Here is a 25,868-nt window from a genome sequence, read left to right as displayed (position 1 = left end):
CTTGTTTATTGAGCGGGTGCTATCCCAGGTACTGGGGACACAATGTTGAAAAACAGACATAGAAGTTACAATCTCGGATCAATCCATAAAAACCTATTTAATCAATAATAAAGACAAACTAATTTTTGTGTGTGGTAGAATTATATTCTGAGCTCCATCTTGGGCTACCTGGAAAATAGCATTCCTTGCCTTGGCAATTGCAGCTGAAATTCCCACCTGGTCCCTAAGCAACAGCAACCATAAGTAAGAAGTGCAGAAGCCAGTATCTGTTGCGTGCCTCCTGTATGTCTGGCTGTGCTAACACTTTACATACATCTATGGGATATGGCTTTATGAGGTAGACACAATTGCTCTCATTTTACAGATAAAGAATCCAATTCTCAAAAGCTAACTTTAGTTGCTTAAGGTCATAGAGTTAGCGACTAAGCTAGAGTTTGAGCTCAGGCTGCTGGCACCAAAGCCCATGTTCCTTCTTCGGTTCATCAACGGACTGCCTCAGTTTGGGCTTTGGGCCAGAGAGGTGGGGCAGCTTGGGAAGGTGAGGACAGAAGGCACCTCTCCAGGACTTTGACTGTGGTGGGGGGCAGGGGAGGGGGGCACAGGGCCACAGGGAAGTGAAGCGTGCAGATGTGTAGATTATTCCTATGTCCGTGGTTCTGAAATCAAGCTCTGAGAACACCAGCCACTTTCCCTGACATGGCTTGTGTCTGTGATGCACCCTGCTTACCCGCCCTGGAATCCTTAAGATTGACCATGTATTTAAGTTACCAAGACTCCACTGGAACGAAGAACGTTTTTCTTCCACTGTGTTTTCTGGGGGAGATGCTGCTGGAGACAGGCAGGAGGAAGCCAGAGCGTGAGTAATGAGAAGAGTTGCTTATGTAATAGGAAACCACACAGTCTAGGCCACATGGACCACTCTGGGAGTCAGGGAGCCAGGATTCCAGAGTTCTGTTCCAAGATCTACCACACTTGGATCTGTCCCCTTGAGCAAATCGCCCACACCTCCCATTTTCCCCCATGTAACCTTGACAGAAGGATGATCTTCCTCCCATTTCCCACTGAGAGGCTGCCAGGGGAATGCCTATAGCACTGGAGCTGTGTGGCACTCTGAGTGACATCCTTTTGTCTCTAACCCCCAGCCAATGCCTCTCACCTTTGGGTGCTCACTTTTCCATGGTACTCCACAAGGGTTGTGCCCCCCCCCCCCAGCCATTGGTCTCTCCAATGCCTTTAGACTTATTTGATGCACCTCAGACCTTTTTCCCCCAGGGCCCCAGTAAGGTTATCACGGCTTCTAATTATCTAGCTGTGTACAAAGGATTGCCAACAGCAGCTTTGACTTAAAATGGAAAGAGTCTTGGCCTGGCGAGCTGTTTCCTAGCACCACTTCTGCCACTAATTAGATCTGTCTTGGGAAAGTCACTTATCTCTCTGGAACTCGGTTTCTTCATTTTTAACAGAAGGGGATCGAGCCAGATGTCTCTACGAGTTCTTTGCAGTTTCCTGATTTTGATCCCCTTACCTAGGAACCGGATCCTGTTTTACAGGTATCCTCCACTTTCTGAAAGTTCGCCTTCCACCACTTTGCTTTTACCAAAGACATATCATAGCACCTGTTTTCGCTAACTGAAAGAAATCCAAAGAGGATTTTCGCTTTTATGACAAAAGGCCAAAAGCGAAAATAGTGTTGCGTGTTTGTTCCAAAGAGGCAGTGCACGCATCCGTGCCCCCAAACAGTGAGCGCGACCCCACCAGAGCTTTGACGTGTGTCTGCGAGCAGCTAGCTTTATCTTGATTTATGTTGTGCACCCGTCAGCAAGATGTGTCCTAAGGTATCAGAAAGTCCTAAGAGAGGTTATTTTTGGGGTCTGCTACTGCTAAAAAATGTTCCGTATAAATTAACATGTAATTGCTTCTTTGCAATTTATACCATTTTGTACCATTTCGATTTAGGAATGGTTTCTTAGGAAAGCTCTACTTTTGGATAGCGGGGGAAACCTTACTTCCTTTTTTTTCATAACCTTAGGAATGACAAGACTCCGTGGCCTGATTGAAACAAACACACAGAAAGAGGCACACAAATCCAGGCCCTTCCTCAGTCACGCACCTAGTTAGTCCTCTAGCGTCAGGCTCTGAGAAGCACCGGTTCCAACCACTGCCATGGTCTATCTCCCCTACCCTTGCACCTGCTCCCCAGCACCTCTGCCCCCATCCAGTTCCTGGAGAGTTTCTTCTGTGCAGCAGGTGCCCACCAGACAGCCACTCCATGACATTAGAGGACGACGCTGTGAGAGGAGACTTGCCCCTTGCCCAGCCATCCGCAACCCAGCCTTGGGACAGCTCTGCTCTGCTCCACACGCCCTGCGTGGGTTGGTTCCTGTTGCTAGGAGAACCTGACCATTTGCATTTCCTGCTGTTTTTATTTTAGATTAGCAGCCGCACTGCTGCAGGAACACAGGGTATTTTAAGAAAGACAGAAAAGGGAAGGGTGAGGGGAGCACCTCGCATGGGATCTCCTTCCCAAAGGCATCCAAAACACTCAGAAGCCACCCATCCCAGACCCAGGCCCCATCCAGGCCTCTTTCTTGCACTTCCCGGAACAGCACCGTCTCCCAGTGCTGACACCTTTACAAGCATTGTCAAGCTATCCGGGAGCAAAACAACAGTCTTCTTCTTCTATGCCTAAAAGATTAGGCCATGTAACTCAACCTAACACACACAGAGCACCAGTGTCCCCATCTTAGATGAAAACCTCTAGATTCTGGTTCAGTCAGTTAAGCATCTGACTCTTGATTTCGGCTCAGGTCATGATCACACGGGCTCTGTGCCTGTAGTGTGGTGCCTGCTTGAGATTCTCTCTCTCCCTCTCTCTGTACCCCTCCTCCACTTTCATATGCATGTGTTCTCTCTCTTTCAAAATAAATAAACATGAAAAAAATTTTAAGCCACTTCTAGATTCCTATAAGGATTTCTAACTCTGTCAAGACACCTCATCTCCAAAGATGGCTTATGTTTCCTCCTTTCCCTTGCCACTTCTCTCCAGGCCTGCCTTAAAGATGGAGGCTTGGCTTTTCCTTCAAGACCTCACAGAAATCAGTGTTACCTTCTCTTTTAGGGTTCCCAAACCCAATTCCAATGGTGGGGGGGGGGGGGAGGGAGATCACACACACACACACACACACACACACACACACAATGCCAAGCAATTCTCAGATAGCCTGCTGGTGTCTGAGAATTCGACTCAATTCTGATGCTAACTACCCAGAGATAACATTAGATTCCACAGGTTAAGGGTTCAGTCCTACAAGACTGTCCCCCATCCCCCACTTAAGATAACAGTCACAAGCCCCAGGCTGTTACTTTTGCTTCTGGCCCACCAGCTACAGATTGGAGGCTCCAATGACCTCATCCCTAGGTTTGATTAATTTGCTAGAGCAGCTTACAGAACCCATGGAAACACTTACTTACATTTACCAGTTTATTACAGGATATGATAAAGGATGCAAATCAACAGCCAAATGAAGGATGCAGAGTGAGATCCTGAACAAAGGAGCTTTGTCCTCAAGGAGCTCAGGGCTCTGCTCAGTTGCATGTGGAAGCATTCTGGTTCCCCAAGCATGGAAGCTCACCTAAAAAGAACCAAAACATTGTCTTCTTGAGTTTTTATGGAGGCTTCATTACATTGTCATGATTGACTAAGTATTGCCTATTGGCCGATTCAACCTCCAGCCCCGTTCTACTCCCAGAGGTTAGAGGACGGAGATGAAAGTTCCAAGCCTTTAATCACAGGTTGGTCCTCCTGGCAACCAGCCCCCGCCCTTAGGTGGGGTCCAAAAGTCACTTGCATTTATGACGAGACACCGTTTCACCTCATGGCTCTGAAATGTTTTCAGAAACTGTGGATGAAGACCAAATACAGCTGATAAATACATTTTGGTGATGTGAATGACCAAAGATGTATCATATCTTATGTATCATATCTTATATGACATATATATATATCATATAAGATATATAGATTACAAATCACCGATTTATAAATGTAAATTGATTTATAAATCATATGTGTGTATATATATATGTGTGTATATATATATATATATATACACATCTTATAAATCATTATATTGAACCTTCTCAGATCCCCTTTTGTTCAATTAATCTCTCCCTCCCAGTTCTAAAAACACCTGCATCTTATCACCACGATTTGTTTCGGATCATTAATCTATTCTTCTGTCTTGCCCACAAGAGTGTTGAACTCCTAGAAGGCGGTGTCTTTGCAATTTTTGTTTTTCAATCCCCTTCTTACTGCTAGAATATTTGCTCACGATAGATGTTCATTAACACTTTTAAAATTTGTTCAGCCCCATCAGGCATGTATTGAGCCCTACCAGGACTTACACACCATAAGTAATCAAGAAACATTCTCTATCATTTAGGAGCTCTTGTCCCCGGGGAGGAAGACAAGAAAACAGTTTTAAACAATGTGATGAATGTTGTAATAAAAGTATGTCCAGAATTGCAAGAAGTTTCCTGAGGCAGGGGTAAGGGTGGGGTGGAAAATGAGCAAGAAAAATCAGGAACGGTTTCATGGAGCTTACTCTTGAAGAGGGATTAACATCCACCATGGGATGGCCACTTCAATCAGGAAGAGCTCAGGTAAAGGTTCAAAGACCAAAAAAAAAAAAAAAAACAAAGATTGAATTGAATATACAACCCAGGTGCTTGACAAGTGGGATCTCAGGCTGGAATCCACCTCTCTGACACTCACTCCACTGATCCATCCCTGATTAGCATCTGTCCTCAAGAAGTAACAATGTCCGCCCTCTCCTCAGCCACCTATTCCAGGCTGTGGGGAGCAAAATGCTGCCAGAAAGAAGATAATTATGAGACACCAAACAAAGCTGTTCCTAAACACATACCACAAAGCCCCCTGTGGAGCCACATTCCTCAGTGGGTGCTTGCTTGAACAAGCGCCCATTTAGTTAGCCTCCTTTCAACCAGCCATCTTTGCCAGAGGCTCACCCTACCAATCTCTCTTGGTAGGACCAGCCTCTGAAGACCAACTGTCAACTCACGAGGGGATGAGAGGACTCTGTGTGAACAAAGCAGGCACCCAGACGCTCAGCCTCTTTAGGCAGCTGTGTCTGGGTAGTGGGCATGCAACCTTTGGACAGATGGCAAAATCTCCTCCGCCAAATCCGCGATTCTTGACCTTTAGTGAGACAGAGACTGCAGCAGAAATTCCTAGTTGTCTGCCATCCTCTCCTTTTCCTTATTAACAGAAACACTGACTTTATATGAAGTCAGCCGAAAGGCCCTACTTCGCAGCCTCTCCTGCAGGTGGGTATGGACGTAAGATGGAGGTGAATAGCTTCCTAACAGGGGGACAGAAAAAGGGAGTGGATCTTTTTGGCCCCCCTCTGCCCACCCCCTCCTCTCTTCCACTTCCTGCCCAGAAGATAGATGTTCATCTAAGTCTATCTAGTAGCCATCTTGGGCTATGAGGTGACCTCAAAGGTGGGTACCACATGCTGAGGATGATTCTACAGCTCTGACAGAAATTCACTACTGTCTCCAAAAAGCTGTTTGTGTGTGTATACACAGTTTTGCAAACGATTTCCAGGGTTTGGGGAGCCTTGACGCCAATGCATTGGACCCCAGGTTAAAAGAACCTTGCTTTAGACATGTGGGGAGAGCCCGCTCTACCGCGGCTGCTTAGATTATTCCCGTTCCAGTGGGGGGAACCTAGGATTGTGTTGTGACCATGTCCTCTAATAACCTGACAAGCCGTCTACTTCCCTCTCCAATTCCAGCACCAGTACCTCCCCTGCCTCATTCCTCTTAGGGGTTTTAACGCAGGGCCACCCATCTCTCCCTACCGCCCCTTCTTCGGCCTCCCCACCTATTCTCCCTAGGCTGCCAATCCCACTCCAAAGTCACTTTATACCAGGAAGGAAATTAGCATTTGTGTTGGGACAAAAAGTGACACTGCTCAGCTCTCCTTGTCATTCTGCTCTTAATTAATATTTAACCTCAGAGATTGTGTAGCAGACAGAAGTGGCTGACGGGAGAACACAGCCAGAGCCCCGTTCTCCTTCTCAACACTGCCTCCCCTACTCCCAGCTTCCCTCCCTGTGCCCCAGAGCCCAGAGGGCCCAAGGGGAAGTGACGAGGAGTGGTACTGGACACCCCTGAGTCCCTCGATTGTACTTTATGGATGTGCTTTCTCGGATCTCTTGTGTAAACAACCCTTCTGCAACAAAATGGGAGCTGCTGGAACTCAGAACTGACTCCCAGTGCCCAGAGCTAGACCCAGGGCCTAGCTTGCCCAAAAGGACTAAGAGACAGGTAAGGGGAAAAGAAAAGCAATGCAAATGTGCCCCTCAACAGATTCCATTTAATGCACTATTTTTAGTTGCCTTCAATCCCTCGGGGTTGTCAGGGCGGTTGCAGCCCCCCTCCCCCGGGGAGAGGAAATGACAGGCATTATTACCCAGCCCAGAACACTGGTGCAGTGCGTGGTGGGGGGGGGGGGGGGGGGGGCGGGGAGGTGCTGCCTTGCCAGCTCCAAAATTGGGGAGCTTAACTTCCAACGGGAAATTGAGGACACCAGGAAAGATCAGGCCACACACAGGAGGCCCACAGGACCCCCTCCTCTGTCCCCAGCCAGCATGCCAGACCATCTCCAAATACACGTCCACTGGGCCCAGACCAGGAGTGTGGGAGTCTCCTCAGTCCCCAAGTGTCTCGAAAACTAGGTTATACAACATCCCTCACTGCCAAGTTCTTTCTTCTCTCTAATCTTAGCCCTGCCTTCGGTCTAAGCCCATTTCCCCTTGCTCTGAATGCAGAGGCAAAGAAGGACAGCTGGTCACCATCCCCCAGCAAGGGAGCCCTTCTTTGTCCTGAAGAAAACGATTCCATTTCCTCTGGGCCTTCTGTTCTCCCACCTGAGTCATAACCTTGCCACACACGTCATGTTTTTTAGCTGATCTCCTTGTTACTCTTCTAACCCTGCTCCGATTATATCTCCAGCTTCCTCCCTGGCCCGTGATCAGACACTGGACCCTCGCCAGGGAGCCCCTGAAGATCAATTACCGCATACTGTCTCAGAGAAGTTTGCTAAATTGACTTTGTTATCTTCCTTCTCCATAAGACTAAACTCTGTTACAGATTTCATCCTCTGCTTCTGGAACCTCCCTCACCCTCCTCTGCACCCAGCTAAGTGCAAAGCTTATAAGAAGCAGCACATACATTTTCATTGCATTTAGGTTTAAATGAGATGCACATATAATATTTTTCGGCAAAGTAGTTATCGTTTACTTTGTAAATTATACAGTGGCATCTAAGTGGTAGCTCTTACTATTGCTGTTCATGCCAGACCCCTGGAGAGTGCTTGTTTTTTTAACCAGAGCATTGCAAACCACAGCATTATATTATATTCATTCAACCAATAAACACTGATCGAATTTCTACTGCATTTCAGACACTATGCTAGATCCTGAGACATCAGAATCAAAGACCAAGTTCTGATTCCACGGACATTCACAGCCTTTGAGGAAGATAAGATGTAAACAATTACTGAGTAGTGTGGTAACTGCTGATAAAGCACACACATGTCCCAGGGGATATACAGAAGGAAGGACTGATCACAACTCTTTACTCTCTATGATTCCACCTTGCTGGGCATTGGTGTGACCATGCATATGACTGCCAGCATCCCGTCCAAGGGTTGGCCCGGTCTCTGTTGTCCAGAAGTATTTGTAGCAATGTGAGCACATACCCAAGAAGGGCAGTGCAGAACCGTTCCACAGAATTTGGTATAAGGATAGAGAGAGATGGTCCTTTCTTTTGTAGTTTGGGGTCTTGTCTGCAGCCTTCTCACCAATCCGAGGGTAAATCTAACCCAGAGAGACTCTGAGGGAAGCACTGCTGAGAAATGGAAAGGAAAACAGAGTTCTGTAACACCATTCTAAGCCCCTGAGTCCAGCCATGCCAACTCAATCAAGTGACCCCCTAAATCCTTGTTTTTGTTTCAGTTAGCAACTCCAGAGGAAGTAAAAGCCTGGAAAGAGCCTGCAGTACCAAGAGATGGGGGTTCCTGGGGGGTGGTTGAAGGGTAGAAGGCGGCTTCCATGTGTGCAAACTTAGGGTAATTTGTTTTCTTTCTTTCTTTCTTTCTTTCTTTCTTTCTTTCTCTCTTTCTTTCTTCCTTTCTTTCTTTTTTGTATTTTTATTTAATTTATTTCTTTTTAATTTACATCCAAGTTAGTTAGCATATAGCGCAACAATGATTTCAGGAGTAGACTCCTTAATGCCCCTTACCCATTTAGCCCATCCCCCCCTCACAACCCCTCCAGTAACCCTCTATTTGTTCTCCATGTTTAAGAGTCTCTTATGTTTTGTCCCCCTCCCTGTTTTTATATTATTTTTGCTTCCCTTCCCTTATGTTCATCTGTTTTGTATCTTAAAGTCCTCATATGCATGAAGTCATATGATATTTGTCTGGGTAATTTGTTTTAATGGCTCCATGACTCTAAGATATATAGATTGAGGAGAAACTCAACTATGGAGGAGAGGTGGTCAGATGATGGAATCTCTTTGGAGATAAACAGACTCGAGTGGAATCGCAGCTCTGTTGCCTACCCGCCGTGTGACCTTGTTCAAGGTACTTAACCTCTCTGTTTCCCCACATATTCCTTGTCTATAAAACATGGATAATAGTAATTGCTTCACTGGACTATTATGAGCATTTCCTGACTTAATGGACTGAAATAGACCTACGGTATTCAGTCAGCCTGGTCGGGAACAACTCACTTTTGTGGAACGGCTCTTCCCCACTCTGACCGAACTTCTGGAGGGCACCACCAATCATATAATCCAGCTGGCCACATGGCTGTGCCACAGGCTGGGTCAATTATAGTACTTCATTCTCCTAGCCATAGGGATTGGCGTGGGGATGGGCATGACACTGAGGTATGATCGAATCAGAGGCCTCTCCTGGGAACTTTTTAATTATTATTAACAACGTTGGGATTGAGGAATGATATTTCCTCTTTGGTTTCAAGGCTATAATGGTTTAAGTTCAAAGCTGCCTGCAGCCATATTTCCAGCCATGTGAGGATGGCAGCATTATGCAGAAAGAAACAAAGAGAAGAAATTAAAAGGGAAGAGGGTGCTATTAATATTTTATATTCCTGGATTTGGTTGTTCCTGAAGCTCCACCTGTGTCCTTGCAGTGAACTGATGCTTTTGTTAATGTAAATTGGGTTTCTATCCCTTACAACCAAGAGGATCTTGATTAATACAGCATGTGATGTCCTTCGTATGAAGCAGATGGCACATAATAAACACTCAAAATAAATATTTGGCACAGAAAGTGCTCCAAGGAAAATGGTTTGAGACCTTCCAGACTTATGAAATCTTTAATTTAAGGTCAATTCAGGAGTCCTGGCATGGATATACTGGTATACAATAATAATAAGTGCCCTTCCAGTATCCCAGAGTCTTCTGCTGATAGGTACAAAGCATTCCATTGTAGTGGTTAAAAGTCATGCCCATTTTAAAGGAGGCAACCTTCGTTAGCCAAAGGACTCATAGAGAATCTTCGTCCTAGGGATAGCTAATTAACCCTTCAGAATATCAGCCCGATGAGACAGGCAACTTCATGTGGACTACCAGCACCGTCTGCAGGAATGATGGAGGAGAGGAGCGTGTCCTGAAAAGAGCTCTGAAGTCGTACAAACAGAGATTCTGGACGAATATCTACTCTTCTTTGAATCTATCTCTTTCCAGAGATAACCTTGGAGCGTTTTGTTTTTACTGAAAGAAGTGGGAACTTGCTTCATTGGGGGGTCTGATATGGTGGATCCCAATTCCCTTGAATAAATTTTTTTAAGTTTATTTATTTATTTTGAGAGAGAGGGTGATAGCATGAGCAGGGGAGGGGCAGGGAGAGAGGAGAGAGTGAGAATCCCAAGCAGGCTCCGCAATGCCAGCGTGAAGCCCAATGTGGGGCTCAAACCCACGAACTATGAGATCATGACCTGAGCCAAAGTCAGACGCTTTGAGCCACCCAGGCGCCCCTATCTTGAATAAGTTTATATGTTAATGACTCGTCCTTACCAAACTAAACCAGTGGTCTATTGGGTGGATGAAGATCAGCCTGTCTCCGCCATTTATAAGGAATTAAGGATGTATCACCTATAACTTTTTAAAAACCAACATAGATCAGACATCCGGCTAGAGATAAAATGCCCAAACCCGTCCAGTCCTCATCTATCTCTGGATTCTTGTCTCTGTCCTAAAGGAATTTTCCTTAATTATCAGTAATTCTAATTATAGCCAACCCACGCACCATTCATGGGACCACTGAGAGAGGGTGATGTGATAGCAATGTCAACAAGCCAGGGACAAAGGCTTCGAGCGTGACTACAGGAACTATAAATGGTCACTTAGAATCCTACAATGGTTCCTTTAATTAAGCAGAGGCGATCTAGGGCAACCAATTAGGAAGTCAAGCTGTACAGGATCCCATACACTTGTGTCTGAATTACTAGCTATTTTAACTTAGAATTTTCAGGTCTGTCATCAAAGAATCCCTGGAAATAACTTGCACATGCAGTCCCTGTCTTGTCAGTGATAGGCGTCTTGATCTGCACTTGAACCTTTCTTGTATTATTATGTCATCTTAGGGATTCATTTGTGTAAACCTTATAGAAAGTTTGAACGATGACGGCTTAAATATAAAGGAGGGTCTTTTTTTACTTCGTGAGTTCAGTATTTGACTTGCTGCATGGTGGAAAGATAGTGGATGTAGCTCCAGACTTCAGGTCTGTATTTAAGGCAGAAAGAAGGGGGCTGGTGGTGCCAGCTGCCTCTGCCTCCTCCTCTCGGGAAAGCAAAAGCTTTCCCAGAGGATTTCTCAGCAGAAATTTGCTTATATCTTATTGGCCATATCTGGGTCTTGTGACCAGCCCTAGCTGTCATAAAAGCTGAAGTGGGAACAGACTTAGACTGATTATGGCACCATGTCAGGTCCGGACCCATGACTGCTCGCAACAAAATCGCAGTTCTGTTAGCAAGCAAGAAGCGGAAATGCGTAGATATTGGCTAGGAAGCCAATAGTATCTGCCATGATGGTTTTCGTAAGATCTATACACATCCTCACATAGTTTCCCAAATGTGGAACTTTCCTGCTGTTATGATCTGACATATGTTTAGCAAATCATAACATAGCATAACTCCATGACGCTGTTCCCAGTAGAACAACAAACGTTCTTTTTTAAGGACCAGGCTTTATACTCTTTTGCTTCTGAGGAATATCTACGACACAGGATTGTGTCTACAGTATAGACCTTTGACTCTGTCTTCTGCATATATGTGAACACTGAATACAGACAGAAAGACTACTTAAATACCTTAAGGCTTCAAGGTCAAAAGGACAGGGTAGTTTTACCTGGCATGCCTTCTATCTAAACAGCAGGAACATTTCCACTAACAAACAGCCCAGTCCCAAAACAGCTCATGTTCCAGCACTCTCCACTCACCCCACTCCAACACACAATCCCACGGCAGGCAAAGCAAAAATAACAGAAGTATATCAACCCCAAATAACTACCAGTGCTTACCTCGTTAAACTCAAATGCTCCATCCAAATTACAGAATAACAAAAGCTTGTAGTTAATAATCCCTTACTTTCAGTGCTTCCATCTGACCAAAAAAGAAAAAAATTCAAACAAAACAAACATCACTTTCCAAGGTTAGAGGCAGCGTTAAGCTGGGTAGAACTACTCCCCCCCCCCCCATTTTTACATAGGGAAAGATATTTGAATTAATTACCATATTCCTATGTCATCCAGTTCCAGGGGTGTGTGATGTGTCTTTCATTTTGGGTGGTACCTTTAAGAAAGCTTTCTCAGGGGCGCCTGGGTGGCACAGTCGGTTAAGCGTCAGACTTCAGCCAGGTCACGATCTCGCGGTCCGTGAGTTCGAGCCCCGCGTCGGGCTCTGGGCTGATGGCTCAGAGCCTGGAGCCTGTTTCCGATTCTGTGTCTCCCTCTCTCTCTGCCCCTCCCCCATTCATGCTCTGTCTCTCTCTGTCCCAAAAATAAAATAAACGTTGAAAAAAAAAATTTAAAAAAAAAAAAAAAAAAAGAAAGCTTTCTCTTGCAGATAGATGGCCTGCCACCCCGGCTTTACAATGGCTGAATTCCAGTATCTGTTCCCCCATATCTTGGCCATATTGGATGACAGTCTGCTAGGGCAATTCTGTCAATTCTCTTTCCTTTTGAAGTTTAGAGTAAGACACCTTTCCATACCAACATATACTGCTCTCACAGAAGTTCATACGGAAATGCAGTAGAAGATGATTGTTGGTAACACCATCTCAAGCCATATGCCTCATCCGTATTGGCTTAAGGAAAGTGATAGGTGGTAAGCCCTTAATTCCTTATAAATGACAGTGGCAGACTGGTTTCATCTACTGACCAGGCCACTGGTTTGGCCTGGTAGGCAGAAAATATTAATACATAAACTTGTTCAAGGCAATTGGAATCAATCATGGTCAGACCACCCAATTAAACTTCCTCCTCTAAAAAATACAAAACAAAACAAAACTCTCCAAGGTTAGCAATGGGAAAAGAATCTCAAAATGGAACAGGGCAGCAAGACCACAAAGCTGGACTCTGATCCCCTAAGAGCCACCTTCCTTGTAACATGCCTCACTAATGGCTGTTGCCACCAAGTTGGCTGTTCCACCATGGGCTCTCTGGTCTGAGACTGAGTATATAACTCCTCCTTAAATGCCCCCCTTTCATAACTAAGACAAAGTTGAAATGCTTAACCCAGATGAAAGAAATAATAAGACAGAAATAGAAACATTAAACTCAATAAACTGCTTTATAGGCATGGCTCCTTCCCAAGTTCTTAGGTCCCTGTCATGCTTCATCTGCCATGCTGTTCCCAGAAACGGTCCACTTCTGCATGGACTTCCAAGGAACACATGGGTCTGTGTCTCAGCTCCTCAGAATGGCAGGCCTAAGACTGAATCTCAGAGAGATGAAGAGTTGACTGTGTATATAAGGCCCACCTACTAAGTTCTTGCTGAAGACATAGCTGGCCTCTAACAGAATCTCACTGCAAATTAGATCATACATGATCACAGATACATGCACTTTTTTTTTTTTACCTCTTGTTTCCTTTTGAAGTATTATTCATTCACCCCCTTATTCATTCAATCATTCAAAAAATATTTACTGAGTCCACTATGTCCCAGACATTGTGCTAAGACTACAGGGATAAAGAAAACAGCTCTAATCTCTTTCCTTATGGAGCTTCCAGGCTAAGGAACATATGCTTTAAAAATAGGCATTAAAGTGTTAGTATGTTTCAAGGACACACACTTAAATATTTATGAATGAAATGATGATGGGGGAATCATAAAGAAAATAGGTTAAATGAGTTTGGTGATGAGATGAGAATTGTTGAACGTAGGTAACAGGTACAGTGGGGTTCAATATATATTACTTAACTTCTGCAAGAGTTTAAATTTTCTAAAATAAGACAAAAGGTTAAAAAAAAAAAAAAGAAGACTGCGTTGGTAGATGCTGGATGAATGAGAGCCATGGCCAGTGGATCCAGATCAAATGCACTACTCCGAGCTCTCAGATTAGACAATGTCAACACGAAGAAGTGTGAGGCTGGGATACTGACCGCATACACAGACTCCAAGAGATGCTCATTCTCGACGACAGTAAGAGGGTCTCCATCTCCTGGATAAGAGTTTCTTTCTGCCCTGAGGTAGAAAATGACAGGGAGAATGACCTGAACCTCACTTGACTCATTCCTGGTAGAACCAAGAATTTCTTTTATCTGAATGTCTGGCTGAACTACACCAGAAAGGGTCTATAAGTGGACTAAAGAAGAAGTAAGAATTATGCCTCATGTGAGTCTTTTTTTTTTTTTAATGTTTGTTTGTTTGTTTGTTTGTTTGTTTGTTTGTTTTGAGAGAGAGAGAGAGAGAGAGACAGACAGACAGAAAAACAGAGCATGAGCAGGGGAGGGGCAGAAAGAGAGGGAGACACAGAATCTGAAGCAGGCTCCAGCATCTGAGCTGTCAGTACAGAGCCTGGTGCAGGGGCTGGAACCCACGAACCCTGAGGTCATGACCTGAGCTGAAGTCGGACGCTTAACTGCCTCAGCCACCCAGGTGCCCCACATGTAAGCCTTTTTATAAAAATTAATTAAAACAGGTATTTGTCTGGACCAAAATTGAGATGGTTATTAGGCTTGTGCTAGAGTTTGGCATCAAAATATTATCAAGATGGTTGTTCCCTTGTTATAAGAATGATTGTGTAGGTCCCATGTTTACAGATGGGATGTGGCAGCCCAGAAGGTACAACACATTGCTCAGCCATCACTAGCTGTTATTCATAAGGAAAGGTGGGGAAGCAAACTGAGGAAAGGGAAGTGAAGGGGAACAAAACCAGTAGATGTTTAGGGCAATGCAGGAACGGGGAGTAAACTACATCCAGGACTTTGAACTACATAGGCCCAGAGAACAAGGGGGGCAGGGGTGGGGTAGGCAGGAGACAGATTCGTACCACACCAGTAGAAGCAAAGGGCAAGCGTGTGTGCAAGCACCAGGAACAGCAGGGCTGCAGAGGGGGCACAAGCACACATTTGGTGTGCACCTGCCGGTCCTGGAGTGCTTCGATATGTTGCCATAGATAAAACCAGGGCACCAAACTTCAGACATAAAACCTTGTGTTGGGGGGAAAGTTATTGCGATTGCTGTCCTCAGGGCCTTTCTGGACTGGGGTAGCAGAAGCACAGTGACACTAAATGCAGTGCAAGTCTCACAACATCTTCTGCTGCCTAAGATGTCCTTCTGCCCATTTCCAGCCTCCTCTTCCAGGAAGCCTTCCTGGATCATCCAAATTCTCAATCATTTCTCCCATAACACTTACCATCTGCATCATTCATTTGACATCCATCATTTATTACTTTAGGAGATATAAATATACCTCATACACACACACACACACATATACACACATCTATAACTATACACCTATACACGTATACCTGCACACATATACATAATGCATTTTTATCATCAGGCTATAAAATCCAAGAGAGAAGAGACTATATCTGATCTGCTAACCACTATAATCCAGTCCATGTATCCCAGTACAAGGGCCGGATATGAGAGCAGTTCAGAGGTGAAAACACAGAATTCAAAGTTAGAACTCCTACCTTTTAGTCCTTGTTCTGCAGCTCACCAGAGGTCTCATTCTGGACAAGTCATTTAACCTTTCTGGGCCTTACTTTGTCCTCAGAAAAAGAGGTTAAAAAATACTAATACCTCTTCACACAGTTCTCAGGAGCAGCAAATTAAATCGCGAATTTGGAAGCACTTTGTAAAGCACTATCCAGATTTAGGATAATGTTATTATTCTGCTCTGAGTTTTGATCTAGATTCTTCCATTTAATGGCGATATAACCTTGGGTAAGTTCTTCAATCCCTTTGCTTCTTCGTCTATAAACTGGAAATACAATGACTAAGTTGTAGGATTGTTATAAGAATTAAATGAAACCACATATATAACGCGGCTAGCACGGCACATGACATCTAGGACTCACTCACAAGTGTTGGGTCCTTCCCCATCTTTCCAAGTATATTAGACCTTCTGTGTTGTGCCCCTAATAGTGCCCTGCACACAACAGAAGTGCAAGGAGTATTTCCTCTTCTTGATAAAGCTGCTAATGATAATGGTGCCGCTGATGGTTGATAATGACTATTGGTGAAGACCACTTAATGATCAGCTAATGACCAGCAAAGCTGATTTGAATGCACCTTGAGCCATGTACTACCCCCCCCCCACCTCTCCTTTAAGACATGTGGGGTGAGGGTGGGAGGAGGCCTCCAGTCTGGCAGAGGCCCCTTTAAAAATGTACCCGGGCTCCTCCTCTGCCAACCAAGTTGCTAAAAATACTACTACAGCAAAAGCTGAAATATTTGCAGAGAAAACTGAATTTCCTGCTACCCCCACCCCCTCCATTCAAATGGGTGAAATCCTGACCTAAGAAGCCCCCCAGATCATCTCCACTGAAGGCACAGGCCTCCTACTTTCCACCCCCATCTTACCACGGAGTCCCTCTGTGGGCTTAAGCTGGGATATGATGTTCAGAAAGTGCCCACTCCAAGGAAGGGAAGCCACAAGTATTGGCAAATAGCTTGCCATGTGTCTTGGCTTTTCTCTCTGCTTATGAGGACCAAGTCTCTCCAAATCCCCCACCATCTGTCCCCAGATGGATCTGTATTGGACCCCGGAAGCTTCCCACTAATCCATCTCTTTTCTTTTGTCTAAAATCTCTTCCTTTGCTGGCCTCGGCTTCTATTTCGTGCCCCCCCACCTCCATGCTCCCTGTTAGAAACAGCCCACCTCGCCCCCATGCCCCAGCTCCCTCTCTAACCTGGCCCTCCGGAGCTCATCTCATTTCCAGGCCTGCAGTCCCTCTCCTTCAAGAGCTGTGGGGGCCGCCGAAAATAGAGAAGAGTTTATGAAATTCGTAGAGTCAAGGAGGACAGACAGGGTCCATATCCAGCTGGTAAATAGGTGGCACCCCAAAAGATGACATTGGCACCCAGGTCCTAAGCCCAGGCAGGCACGAGGGTCTTCCGGCACTGCTCCGCCAAGCTCTCAAGCTTTGCAGAGTGAGGCAGCCTGCTCCTCAAAGCAGCCAGACCCAGGCCTTCCACACAGCTCCTGTCCCTTCTCTGAGCTCATCTATTCGAAAGAAAAGCAGAGGCTCAGAGTTCCAGCCAGCCCGTCTTGCTGACAAACTCTGGCCACCTAGTCCAAAAGAGGAACCCCTTACCAAAAAGAATCATGTGCCCTCGATGCATGATAGTGAAGGGGTCCACTTCTGTGCATATCTTTGGATGGCAGTGGGTGGCAATGTGCCCACAGCATGTATCTCTGTGGATGTGTGAACAGTGTGTGTTTCTGTGCCTCTGGGTCGGGGTGTGTGTCATTTAAATGAGGCTGTACGCGGTGCTGCTCCTGCCTCTGGATTATTTGAGTCTGTCTTTGATTCCCGTCCTTGCCTTTCTCTGTCTACCTTTTCCTTACCTCAGAGACTGCCCATCCCCCAGGGCAAACACAGTGGCCAGTTCCGCGTAGGCGCCTCAAGTGGGCTGTTGATGAAATGCTTGTTTTGCGGATGGAACTGACAGTTGCCATTTCTGCTCTTCCACCGCCGCCAGTGTTCAGAGACGCCCTCACCCCACACAAGGGCGTCTTAGGAAGAGGGAAGGGCTGGGCTGCCTGTGTGGGAGTTTAGGGGGGGCATGTTGTAAAGATACTCCCCCCCCCCCCGCCCTCCAGCTCTGACCAGCAGGAAGAAGGGCCCAGAGGCAGCGCAGCCTGCAGAGGGATGTTGCCTAGCAACTTGGGAGACTTTACTGCAAACTCGCTAAATCCCGAATTCCTCGGCTCTAATTTGGGAAGAGAAAAGCACAGAGTCCAGGCCTGATACCCATTCTATCCCCAATTTCCTCCTTCCCTTTCCCCTCTGGATTCTGAATTTGAAGTTCAACAAGAGCTGGCACAAACCAAGGCCCCAGATGTGCCCGTGATTTAGGCAAGGGACTGAGTTCCAGGACATCCTGCCATTTGGTGGAGGTGGGGGGGATCGAGGATGTGCCAGAGACAGATTGGGGAACAGATTTTCAGTTACAAGGGTGGGTGGGTCCCAAACATGCTGGGAGAGACACCCCTATGCCCCAAACCCTGGAATCCCGGCCAGCTTCCAGCTCGGTTTGGGAGCCTAAGCTGACTAACCCCATTCCCATCATGAGTGGCCACCAGAATTTCCCTCCCACTCATTTTCCCTTTGGCAAACAGAGCCTGTAGCCCAAACATTCAGGTAGGAAGGAAAGCGTGCAACAGCTATGCTATGACTGCCCAGTGGCTGTGGATTCACTGCAGTGCTGTTTTAAGATCCCCTCTCCCAACCAGAACCACAGGGCATTTTCCCCTCCTTGCCCGCTTCAGTTATTGAGCCTGAGCAACAGCCATCCTTTCTTTCCTTCCCTCCTCTGGGAGCTTAGCTGAGAAAGACTTTCTTTCTACTTTCCTCCGAGATGGCCCACTCTATCCATTTAACAAGCCACACTGCCAGCTCCAGTACCCTGACTGGCTAGGGGACACTGGCCACCACAATCCAGTCAGGCTGCTGCTCCACAATTCTCCTCCCCTATCTCCTTTTCCCAGCCTCTCACAAAAGCCCACATCCTTCCTCCACCACAGACCCCAAAAGACAACGATTTTTTTTATATTTCCCAATACTAGGGTTTAGGGTATTTTTCTTCCTCCTAGGCAAGGTGAGAGTGGCATTTTTGTTTTATTCTGAAGCAAGATACCAAGAGGTTAGGGAGATTCTAGTATGGGAAGGGAAGGATGTTTCTCTGAAGCCAGTATCTATGCATAAATATATACATTAGATAGATGATGGATGATTGATAGGTGATAGATAGATAGATAGATAGATAGATAGATAGATAGATAGATAAGGATGTAATGCAACATCTCGGATAGGGTGACTACCCCTGTGTCATACGTCTGCATGCACACGTCTGCATTTATCTGCACAGCGTGTGTGTACAAGTTCTGTGCAATTATTTTTGTACGTTGTGTCTGTAGAATCTGTTGAAGAAGTGCACATTTTAGTGAGCCCGGGCAGTATCATATATGCACATGTGGGGCTTGTGAGCTTTTGTGTTTATGTGTGCTCATCCCCAGGTTATGTATCAACAGCTTTCTTGATTCCCTAGCAGAGTGATGATGGGACTTTTTAAACGCACTCCTTAGGGGGCTTTTTTATGAGGACTGGCGGGGGTGAGGGGAGGAGGAGTTAGAGCGAGCCATATTTGGGACTCTAGCTAAGTTGTGCAAGTGTGGGGAGGTGGGTGAGAGGTGCGTGGTTTTCTACATATGGGTGGGAGAGGTGTTATGCCCAGATGTGAGTGTATTTGTGCCCGGGTAGTCGGGGGCCTCCTTCTGCCCGCGGCGGCATACATCTGCCTGGCAGTCTGCCGCCTCAGCAAACAAGGGGGTTGAGCTTGAGAAGCTGGGGTGTGTAGGAGGAATGGATGGAAGTGTGTAGGCGGAGGGGCTGGGGCTGGAGGGGGAGGGAGGCGGAGGGAGCAGAGAGGGGGCGTGGTCCTCCCTGCAATATCCCCGCCCGCCCTGCCCAAGGCTTATCCTGATTGGCTTCTCGACCGAAGGGCTCAGGTTACATTCGCGAGCAGAGCGGAGCGCGGGAGAGAGGACCCGAGAGCAGAGCGGCTGTTTCGACGCTGGTCAGCGGGCGCCCCAAGGCCCCAGAGTCCCCACCCAGACCCCACCCCTGCCCTGCGCCAGCCTGTGCCCCAGCCAAGGACCCCCAACACCAGCATGGACTGCTGCACCGTAAGTTAGAGGGCCGGGGGGACCGGCACTCTGCCTGATCTGGGGCAAGGGGTCCCCAAGAACCCCCCCCCAGAGGGAGAGTAAGGGATGGAAGTGCATTTGAGGGTGCAGAAGACCCAAGAGCCATTGGGGTGCCTGCTGAGACGTGGGTGGTGGGTGGTGGAAGGCACTCGCCTGACTTGGAGCCCTAGGAAAAATGCTCCCCAACTCGCGGGGGCGTCTGGGCGCCCAGCCGCCAGGCAGCCTAGGTTGGACAGGGAACCCGGCAGGGCTCTGCAGCAAGGAAGCTGCAGGTTAGACGAGAAGAGGAACTTCCTCCAGAGAGGCGCTGTAAACTGTAGCGAAGCTGCGGCGACTCCTTTCGGTATCCTTTCCCCCTGGCTTTTGCCCTCGCCCCATTCCCCATCCCACTGCCACCGCCGTGGGTGGGCAGACGGGATGATCTCCATGACCCTCGTGCACTGTACAGAGCAGGATGGGACAGTCGTTCATATCGGTTAGCTCAGTAATGATGATGGGCAGCAGAGAGCCTAGTCGGTTGGTTCTGGGGAGGGGTTGACCCGTCCCCCAACGCCTTCTAGCCCTGGAAGGGGGCTGGGTGAAATGACCGCGAGAGAGCCCTGCTGGCGAGGGAAGGAAGTGTCTGCAATTTGTCAGCGCCCACGGAGACCTGGATGCGGCAAGTGCCTAATGCCAAAGTAGGTTGCTGTTAAGGTGACTTGGGTATGAAGGCGCCCGGCACAGGACCTGGCTCCCTGCACACTAGAGGAATACAGTGATCATGCGAATATAAAATGTGTTTATTTTTTTTATTTTTAATTATTATTTATTTTTAGCCCCTATCTATGGAGAAAGACCACTCCAAAGCCCTTGCCTTCTCTGTCATTCAGTCAACCCGGCTAATGATAAGGTTATGACTTTGCCTGCCCCCCACCCTCCACACTATGGCTTACAAAAGAAAAAAAAAAAAGTGAGGTTTGGAAGGAAAGAATAGCCCAGTTTATAAGAGGTGAGACGTCGTACCAAGAGGCAGAAAGAACTTAGGGACAAATTGTTGTGATAGTTATTATGATTTAATAATATCAGTAATATTTGTCACTTTGTGAATGTTTGCCATGTGCCTGACTTTATATTTAATCATCCCAACAACCCTGTGAGGCCCTGTCCTAGATTGGCAGAGCTAAAGGACTGAGCAGGAGGCAGCCCGATTGTCAAACTGTGCAGAGGGCAAGAAAAGGGAGAAGAGGTGACAGGGGCAGAGGGCTGGGACAGGGCTGGAACTGGGCACCTTCCTACCTCATCTCCATTATGTGGAGGTGGACTCCTAGCTGGAAGGGAGCTGGGACATGGAGAGAACAGAGTGCATCTGGGGTCTAGAGGCAGGGCCCTCTTTTTTTTTATTTTATTTTTTATTTTTTATTTTTTTTAAGTAAGCTCTATGCCCAAGTGAGGCTTGAATTCACAACCCCCTCAAGATCAAGAATCGCATGTTCTACCCACTGAGCCAGCCAGGCACCCCAAGGCAGGAAGGACTCTCTTCATCTTTCATTCTGGGGCTCTCCTTGCTGACCATCTGACCTGGTGTTTGGGAAACACTTAATCCTGCCTTATTTCCTTCTTACCCCTTGGTAAGGAGGCTCAGACAGAAATGAGAAGAAAACCTGCCTCTTTTTTTAAGAGGCAGTGCTGTTGATTCAAATGTACCAGTTGCTGATTTACATAGTCACATATATGTGCCTTTCCTACATTCACTTAATATGAAAAGGCAAAGACATTTTTTTGGATCCCACTCCTTTCTTTCGCTTGGTCTAGTTGAACTTAGAGGTCTAGCTGAACTCATAGAAATAATTACCTGTCCTGAGGCAGTCATTAACAGCCAGGCTTCTGAATCCCATCACAATTTGTTAGCTCTGCTGGCCTCTGCTAAGTTACAAAATGTCTCTGAGGCTGTTTTTTGACCTCTGAAATGGGGATTCAGTGAGGTAATGTGTGCGAAGCACTTAGCACAGGGCCTGGCATACAATAAGCATTAGGAAGGGATAATTCTTAAAGCTTTTAGGATTTGGGACCTAAAGAAGAATTTATTCATCTAGGCTAAATTCCACTTGTGGCTGAAGAAACTGAGACCCTCAGGGGTGAAGGGATATGCCCACTTGGGACCAGAAGCCTTGGCTCCTGTTTTAGCCACTAGTGCACTTTCCACCTCCAGTTCCTACAGAGCTCTCAGGCACACATCGTCAGATCTTGGCTTTAGAAGGCACCAGCCCAGGAACCATGACGCTTCCCAGATTCCTTTTACTCTCTCTAGCAGTTCTGCCCTGAGAATTCAGCTGGAGTGAGAGGAGGCTGATTGGGGGAGGAACAGTGTGTTGGGTGGCTTTTCCTCTTGTTCCAGGTTTCCATTCTGTATCCAGCTGGGGTGGGTAGAGACAGCAGGTTGGCCTTAACATGACTGGGGGAAGGTACTCCTTCCTCCACAGCTACTGGCCAAAGAGAGATGGGTCAGGAATGGGTTTATGTTGTTGTTGTTGTTGTGATCATTGTCCTCTGTTGAGGAGACACTTCACTGTTCCCCAAGGATATCCCAAGAGAGGCCTGAGCTCTAAGAATCAAGGAACCCAAAAGAGTTGTTTCTGATGACAGGTGGAGACTAAGATGTCAGAGAGAGCGCGCTAGACCTGCAGAAGACAAAAAGAGTGTCAGTCCCCTCCACAACCACACTGGCTTCTGGATAACTCCTTTTAACTGCATTTAAATCAATCATGGGCATCTTGAGCACAAATTGCAAAACTCTGAAACCCAGGAAATGACAACAGCATTGTGAAGCATGATGAGCGGAAGCCATTTTTAAAATAGTAATAGTCCTTAAGGGAGAGAAAAAAAGGACAATTCTTAGAAGCCAGAGGGCCAAAGCAAAAGCAAAATGCCTTTTTAACTCCATAGTAACTATCTGCATCCCAACCCACATTCATGCTCTAATGTTAACCAACAAAGGGGCACAGGGACAGAGGCCCTCTCCATTCCAGAGCCTTACCTCTAAAATCAATGCCATCTATTCCCTAACCCGTTCCACTGTCAGATAGGGCAGGTTATGGGAGACAGAAACCTGAGGCGTAGGGGTGGATGTGATTATTATAGGCGGAACCATATGAAATTGTTTTTATATGACCACTTTCGGCCTACAGAAACAACTATTTCACATAAACTTATTAATTAAAAGAATCATAGTAATAGATACTATACATTGAGTGACTAGATTGTGCCAGAAACTTTATGTGTATCATGGGGTTTATTGTTCCTCACAACCCACAGAGGTAGATGTTATATCCTGATTTCAGATGAAGGAGCTGATATAAGACATTAGATAACTTGTCCCAAACCACACAGGTAGCAAGTGGTAGAGCTCGGGTCATTTTCTTGATGGCCTCTGCTGATTTTTACGGAATAGGGGTTAAAAATATACTCTGGACTCTGACATACAAGGGTCTAAATCATAGATACCATCTAAATCATAGTAACCATCTGTATCACCTCATGTAAGGTTTATAAACACTAAAGTCATCTGTTTTAGTAGGGGTAAACTAGGATAACAATAAAAGGTGCGTCATAGCTTTGCCAGGACTAAATAAAATAATGTCTGTAAAACACTGTGTTACTGTGCCTGGAACAAGGGAAGTGCTTAATGGGTAGCTATTGTCATAATTCCTCTCTTCTGGAGCACACAAGGCTAAGGACTACTTGCTCCCACTCATCTTTCCTTTGCCTTTTTTTGGAGTGAAGCTTTCTCAGCTTCTTCCAGACCATCTCCTCTCTTCTGTGTTTGAGTGCCTCCTGGGGAACATTAGAAAAGGGAGAGTCCATGGCAAAGCAGTCTCTGGGCCTCTAGCCCTAGGGAGAAGGAGGCTGACTCCAGGGGCTAGCCCCACTCTCACCCTAATTCCAGCACTGAGTCCTGGTGTGATTTTACTCAGGGAAGGGACCGGCCTGATTCTTCTACACCCTGTCCAAGGGAATCCTGGACTCCTGCAAGGAGCCTTTCTGAGCCGGAGGCACCCTCTGAGGACAAGGGGAGGGGCAGTCACGTCCACCAGTCCCTCTCATTGTTTATTTTGCTCCTCCCAGCCCACCAGCCATCAGTTCTGCAGTTCCTCAGCCCTGCTGATGGTGAAGGACCCTTCCCTCAGGGCTATCTGGCTGTCTTGTACCCCGTCCCACCGTGCACGTCTCTTTCCCGAGTTGGGAATAGGGCCGTGGCCACCTGACCCCCTGACCCTTCCTTTTTGCTTGCCGTTCCCTAGGAGGGACACACACACACGCACAGCCCTTCCTCAGCCCTTCTCGACGCGCCCGCAGCTCCCCTCTCTGCGCTTCCCACTCGTGCGTCTCCCTCGTCTCAGCCCCGCAAGGCTCTACTCCTACCCTATCCTCGCGCGGGGTCTCTGCCCAGTCACCCCACAAGTACCCCCTGCCCCGCCCCGCCCCCAGGAGAGCGCGTGCTCCAAGCCGGACGACGACATTCTAGACATCCCGCTGGACGATCCTGGCGCCAACGCGGCCGCTGCCAAAATCCAGGCGAGTTTCCGGGGCCACATGGCAAGGAAGAAGATAAAGAGCGGAGAGCGCGGCCGGAAGGGCCCGGGCCACGGGGGAACGGGCGGAGCTGGGGGCGCCCGGGGAGGCGCGGGCGGCGGCCCCAGCGGAGACTAGGCCAGGTGAGGCGGGCGGGGCGCGGCGGGCCGCAGGGTTCCCCTTTCCCAAGCCCGGGACCTGCTGTGAGCGGCCCCGCTCCCCACCCCCCACCCCGGGAAAGAGTGCGGACTCAGGGCGTGCAGCGGGTGGAGAGGTGGAGAGGGAGCTAAGGGTGGGGGACTTACCCCCGGGATGTGAGGTGGGTGGCTGGGAGGAGGCTGAAGGTGCTGCGGGCTCCGAGAGCTCACCTGTTCCTCTCTCTCCTCCCTCCCTCTTGCCCCGCCCTGGACCGAAGAACTGAGCATTTTCAAAGGTAATGAATACGACTCGGAAACGGGTGGGAGGCCTGAGTGGGAGAAAAGGACCCAATCGTCCACCCTTCCCTCTGCCCGCCCTCACCCCCTCCCAGCCTGAGGGTTTCCTGATCCATCTGGACGCCTGAGGCTGCGACAGGGACACACCTGGACCTATACAGAACCGCAGCCACCCCCATTTGGCTGCACAAACCCGGCCTGAGGCTATAAACACACTGAGGCGCACGCACGCACTGGCCGCGGGCTTATTTCAGCTCAGTGACTCGGGTTGGGGGTTCTGGGTGACTGGGGCCCCCTGGCCCTTCCCGCCCTTTTGTCCTGGTTCGGGAAGGGAGAAGGAAGAAGGAGAGGAAGCACCGGGGAGGGCAGGTGCTCAGACCTTCTCTGTCCTCAGTTGCCAGGAGAGACGGATGGCGCGTCCCCTTCGCAGTGATGAGACTTCCCTGCCGTGTTTGTGATCCTCTCCTTTCCACCAACCTGCCAGCTTCAGGAGCCCTCCCTGCGTCCCCAGAGACTCCCACTCCCAGGCAGGCTCCATCGAGGAGTCGCTAAGTCTGTGCCCTTTTAGTTAGTCCTCCAGTCTAGAATGGTCCCCATTCGCCCTTTCTTCCCACCCTAGCCCCAAACCCTGCGCTCCCACATCTTCCTTCTTTTGCTTCTCGCCCACCTCCGCCAGCACCCCGCATGCAGCTCTGCCTCCGCAGTCTCCGCGCACTTCCCTGCGCGCACTGCGGGGGGCGCCCTAAGCGTCGCCCAAGTATACTCACTTAAAAAAAAACAAAAAACAGTCCTTTCGTTCTGTGCGCAGCTGAAGGGGGCGCTCTGCGTCTCTGTGCTGTTCGCGCCCCAGCCTAGCCCCAGAATTTTGGCTCTGGGGCGAGGAGAGAGGGGAAGAGGGTTTTCATGGTGCCGGATGCCTCTTGCTCTGATCGTAAGGGAAGTACCTATTTCGCACCTATAACCCCACGCCTGCCTGTAATCTGCTTCCCCTCCCCACCCCCCCAGCGCACCCCGAGAGCCGCCTCTCCAGCTCTCACCTTGTTTATGCAAACGCCGAGCGCCTGGGAGGCTCGGTAGGAGGAGTCTGCCGCGGCCCCGCCCCCGCCCCTGCTAGCCCTGCCCCCGCCGGGCTCCTGGGGTTGTGGCCCGAAGGATTTTTATCTCCGTGTGTGCATGTGACCGTGCTGGGTTGGAATGTGAACAATAAAGAGGAATGTCCAAGTATTCAGAGGGTGCCAGAGGGGAGGGAGTTTGGGTGCACAAGGCCACCACCTGAAGCTTGGGCAAATTTCACTTGATCAAACCAAAAAGTGGAGGTGAGCAAAGGGGAAGAGGACCTCTGTTAAAACCTACTCCCTTGGAGCCAAACTTCCCACCTACA

General features: G+C 47.9%; 1 protein-coding gene and 1 long non-coding RNA gene across 2 annotated transcripts; one reads left to right on the top strand and one right to left on the bottom strand.

Annotated features, from left to right (window-relative positions):
- Window positions 1-3,467: 3,467 nt before the first annotated feature.
- On the bottom strand, window positions 3,468-19,251 carry LOC147576885 (uncharacterized). Its single transcript, XR_015241239.1, has 4 exons — window positions 17,145-19,251; window positions 13,720-13,801; window positions 11,637-11,718; window positions 3,468-3,632 (listed from the first exon to the last, which is right to left on the bottom strand). It is a non-coding gene; the product is annotated as an uncharacterized LOC147576885 (long non-coding RNA).
- A 70-nt stretch (window positions 19,252-19,321) lies between these two features.
- NRGN (neurogranin) lies at window positions 19,322-25,711 on the top strand. The gene is made up of 4 exons (XM_025929108.2): window positions 19,322-19,484; window positions 23,970-24,196; window positions 24,469-24,486; window positions 24,882-25,711. Exons 1-2 carry the CDS (start codon window positions 19,470-19,472, stop codon window positions 24,189-24,191), a joined length of 237 nt encoding a protein of 78 aa, XP_025784893.1. The 5' UTR covers window positions 19,322-19,469; the 3' UTR covers window positions 24,192-24,196; window positions 24,469-24,486; window positions 24,882-25,711.
- Window positions 25,712-25,868: the final 157 nt, after the last annotated feature.

This window comes from Puma concolor, chromosome D1 (genome assembly GCF_028749965.1).
Source record: "Puma concolor isolate L17-30 chromosome D1, mPumCon1.1.hap2, whole genome shotgun sequence".
Lineage (NCBI taxonomy): Eukaryota > Metazoa > Chordata > Mammalia > Carnivora > Felidae > Puma > Puma concolor.
This window is presented reverse-complemented; position numbering and strand designations above follow the sequence as displayed.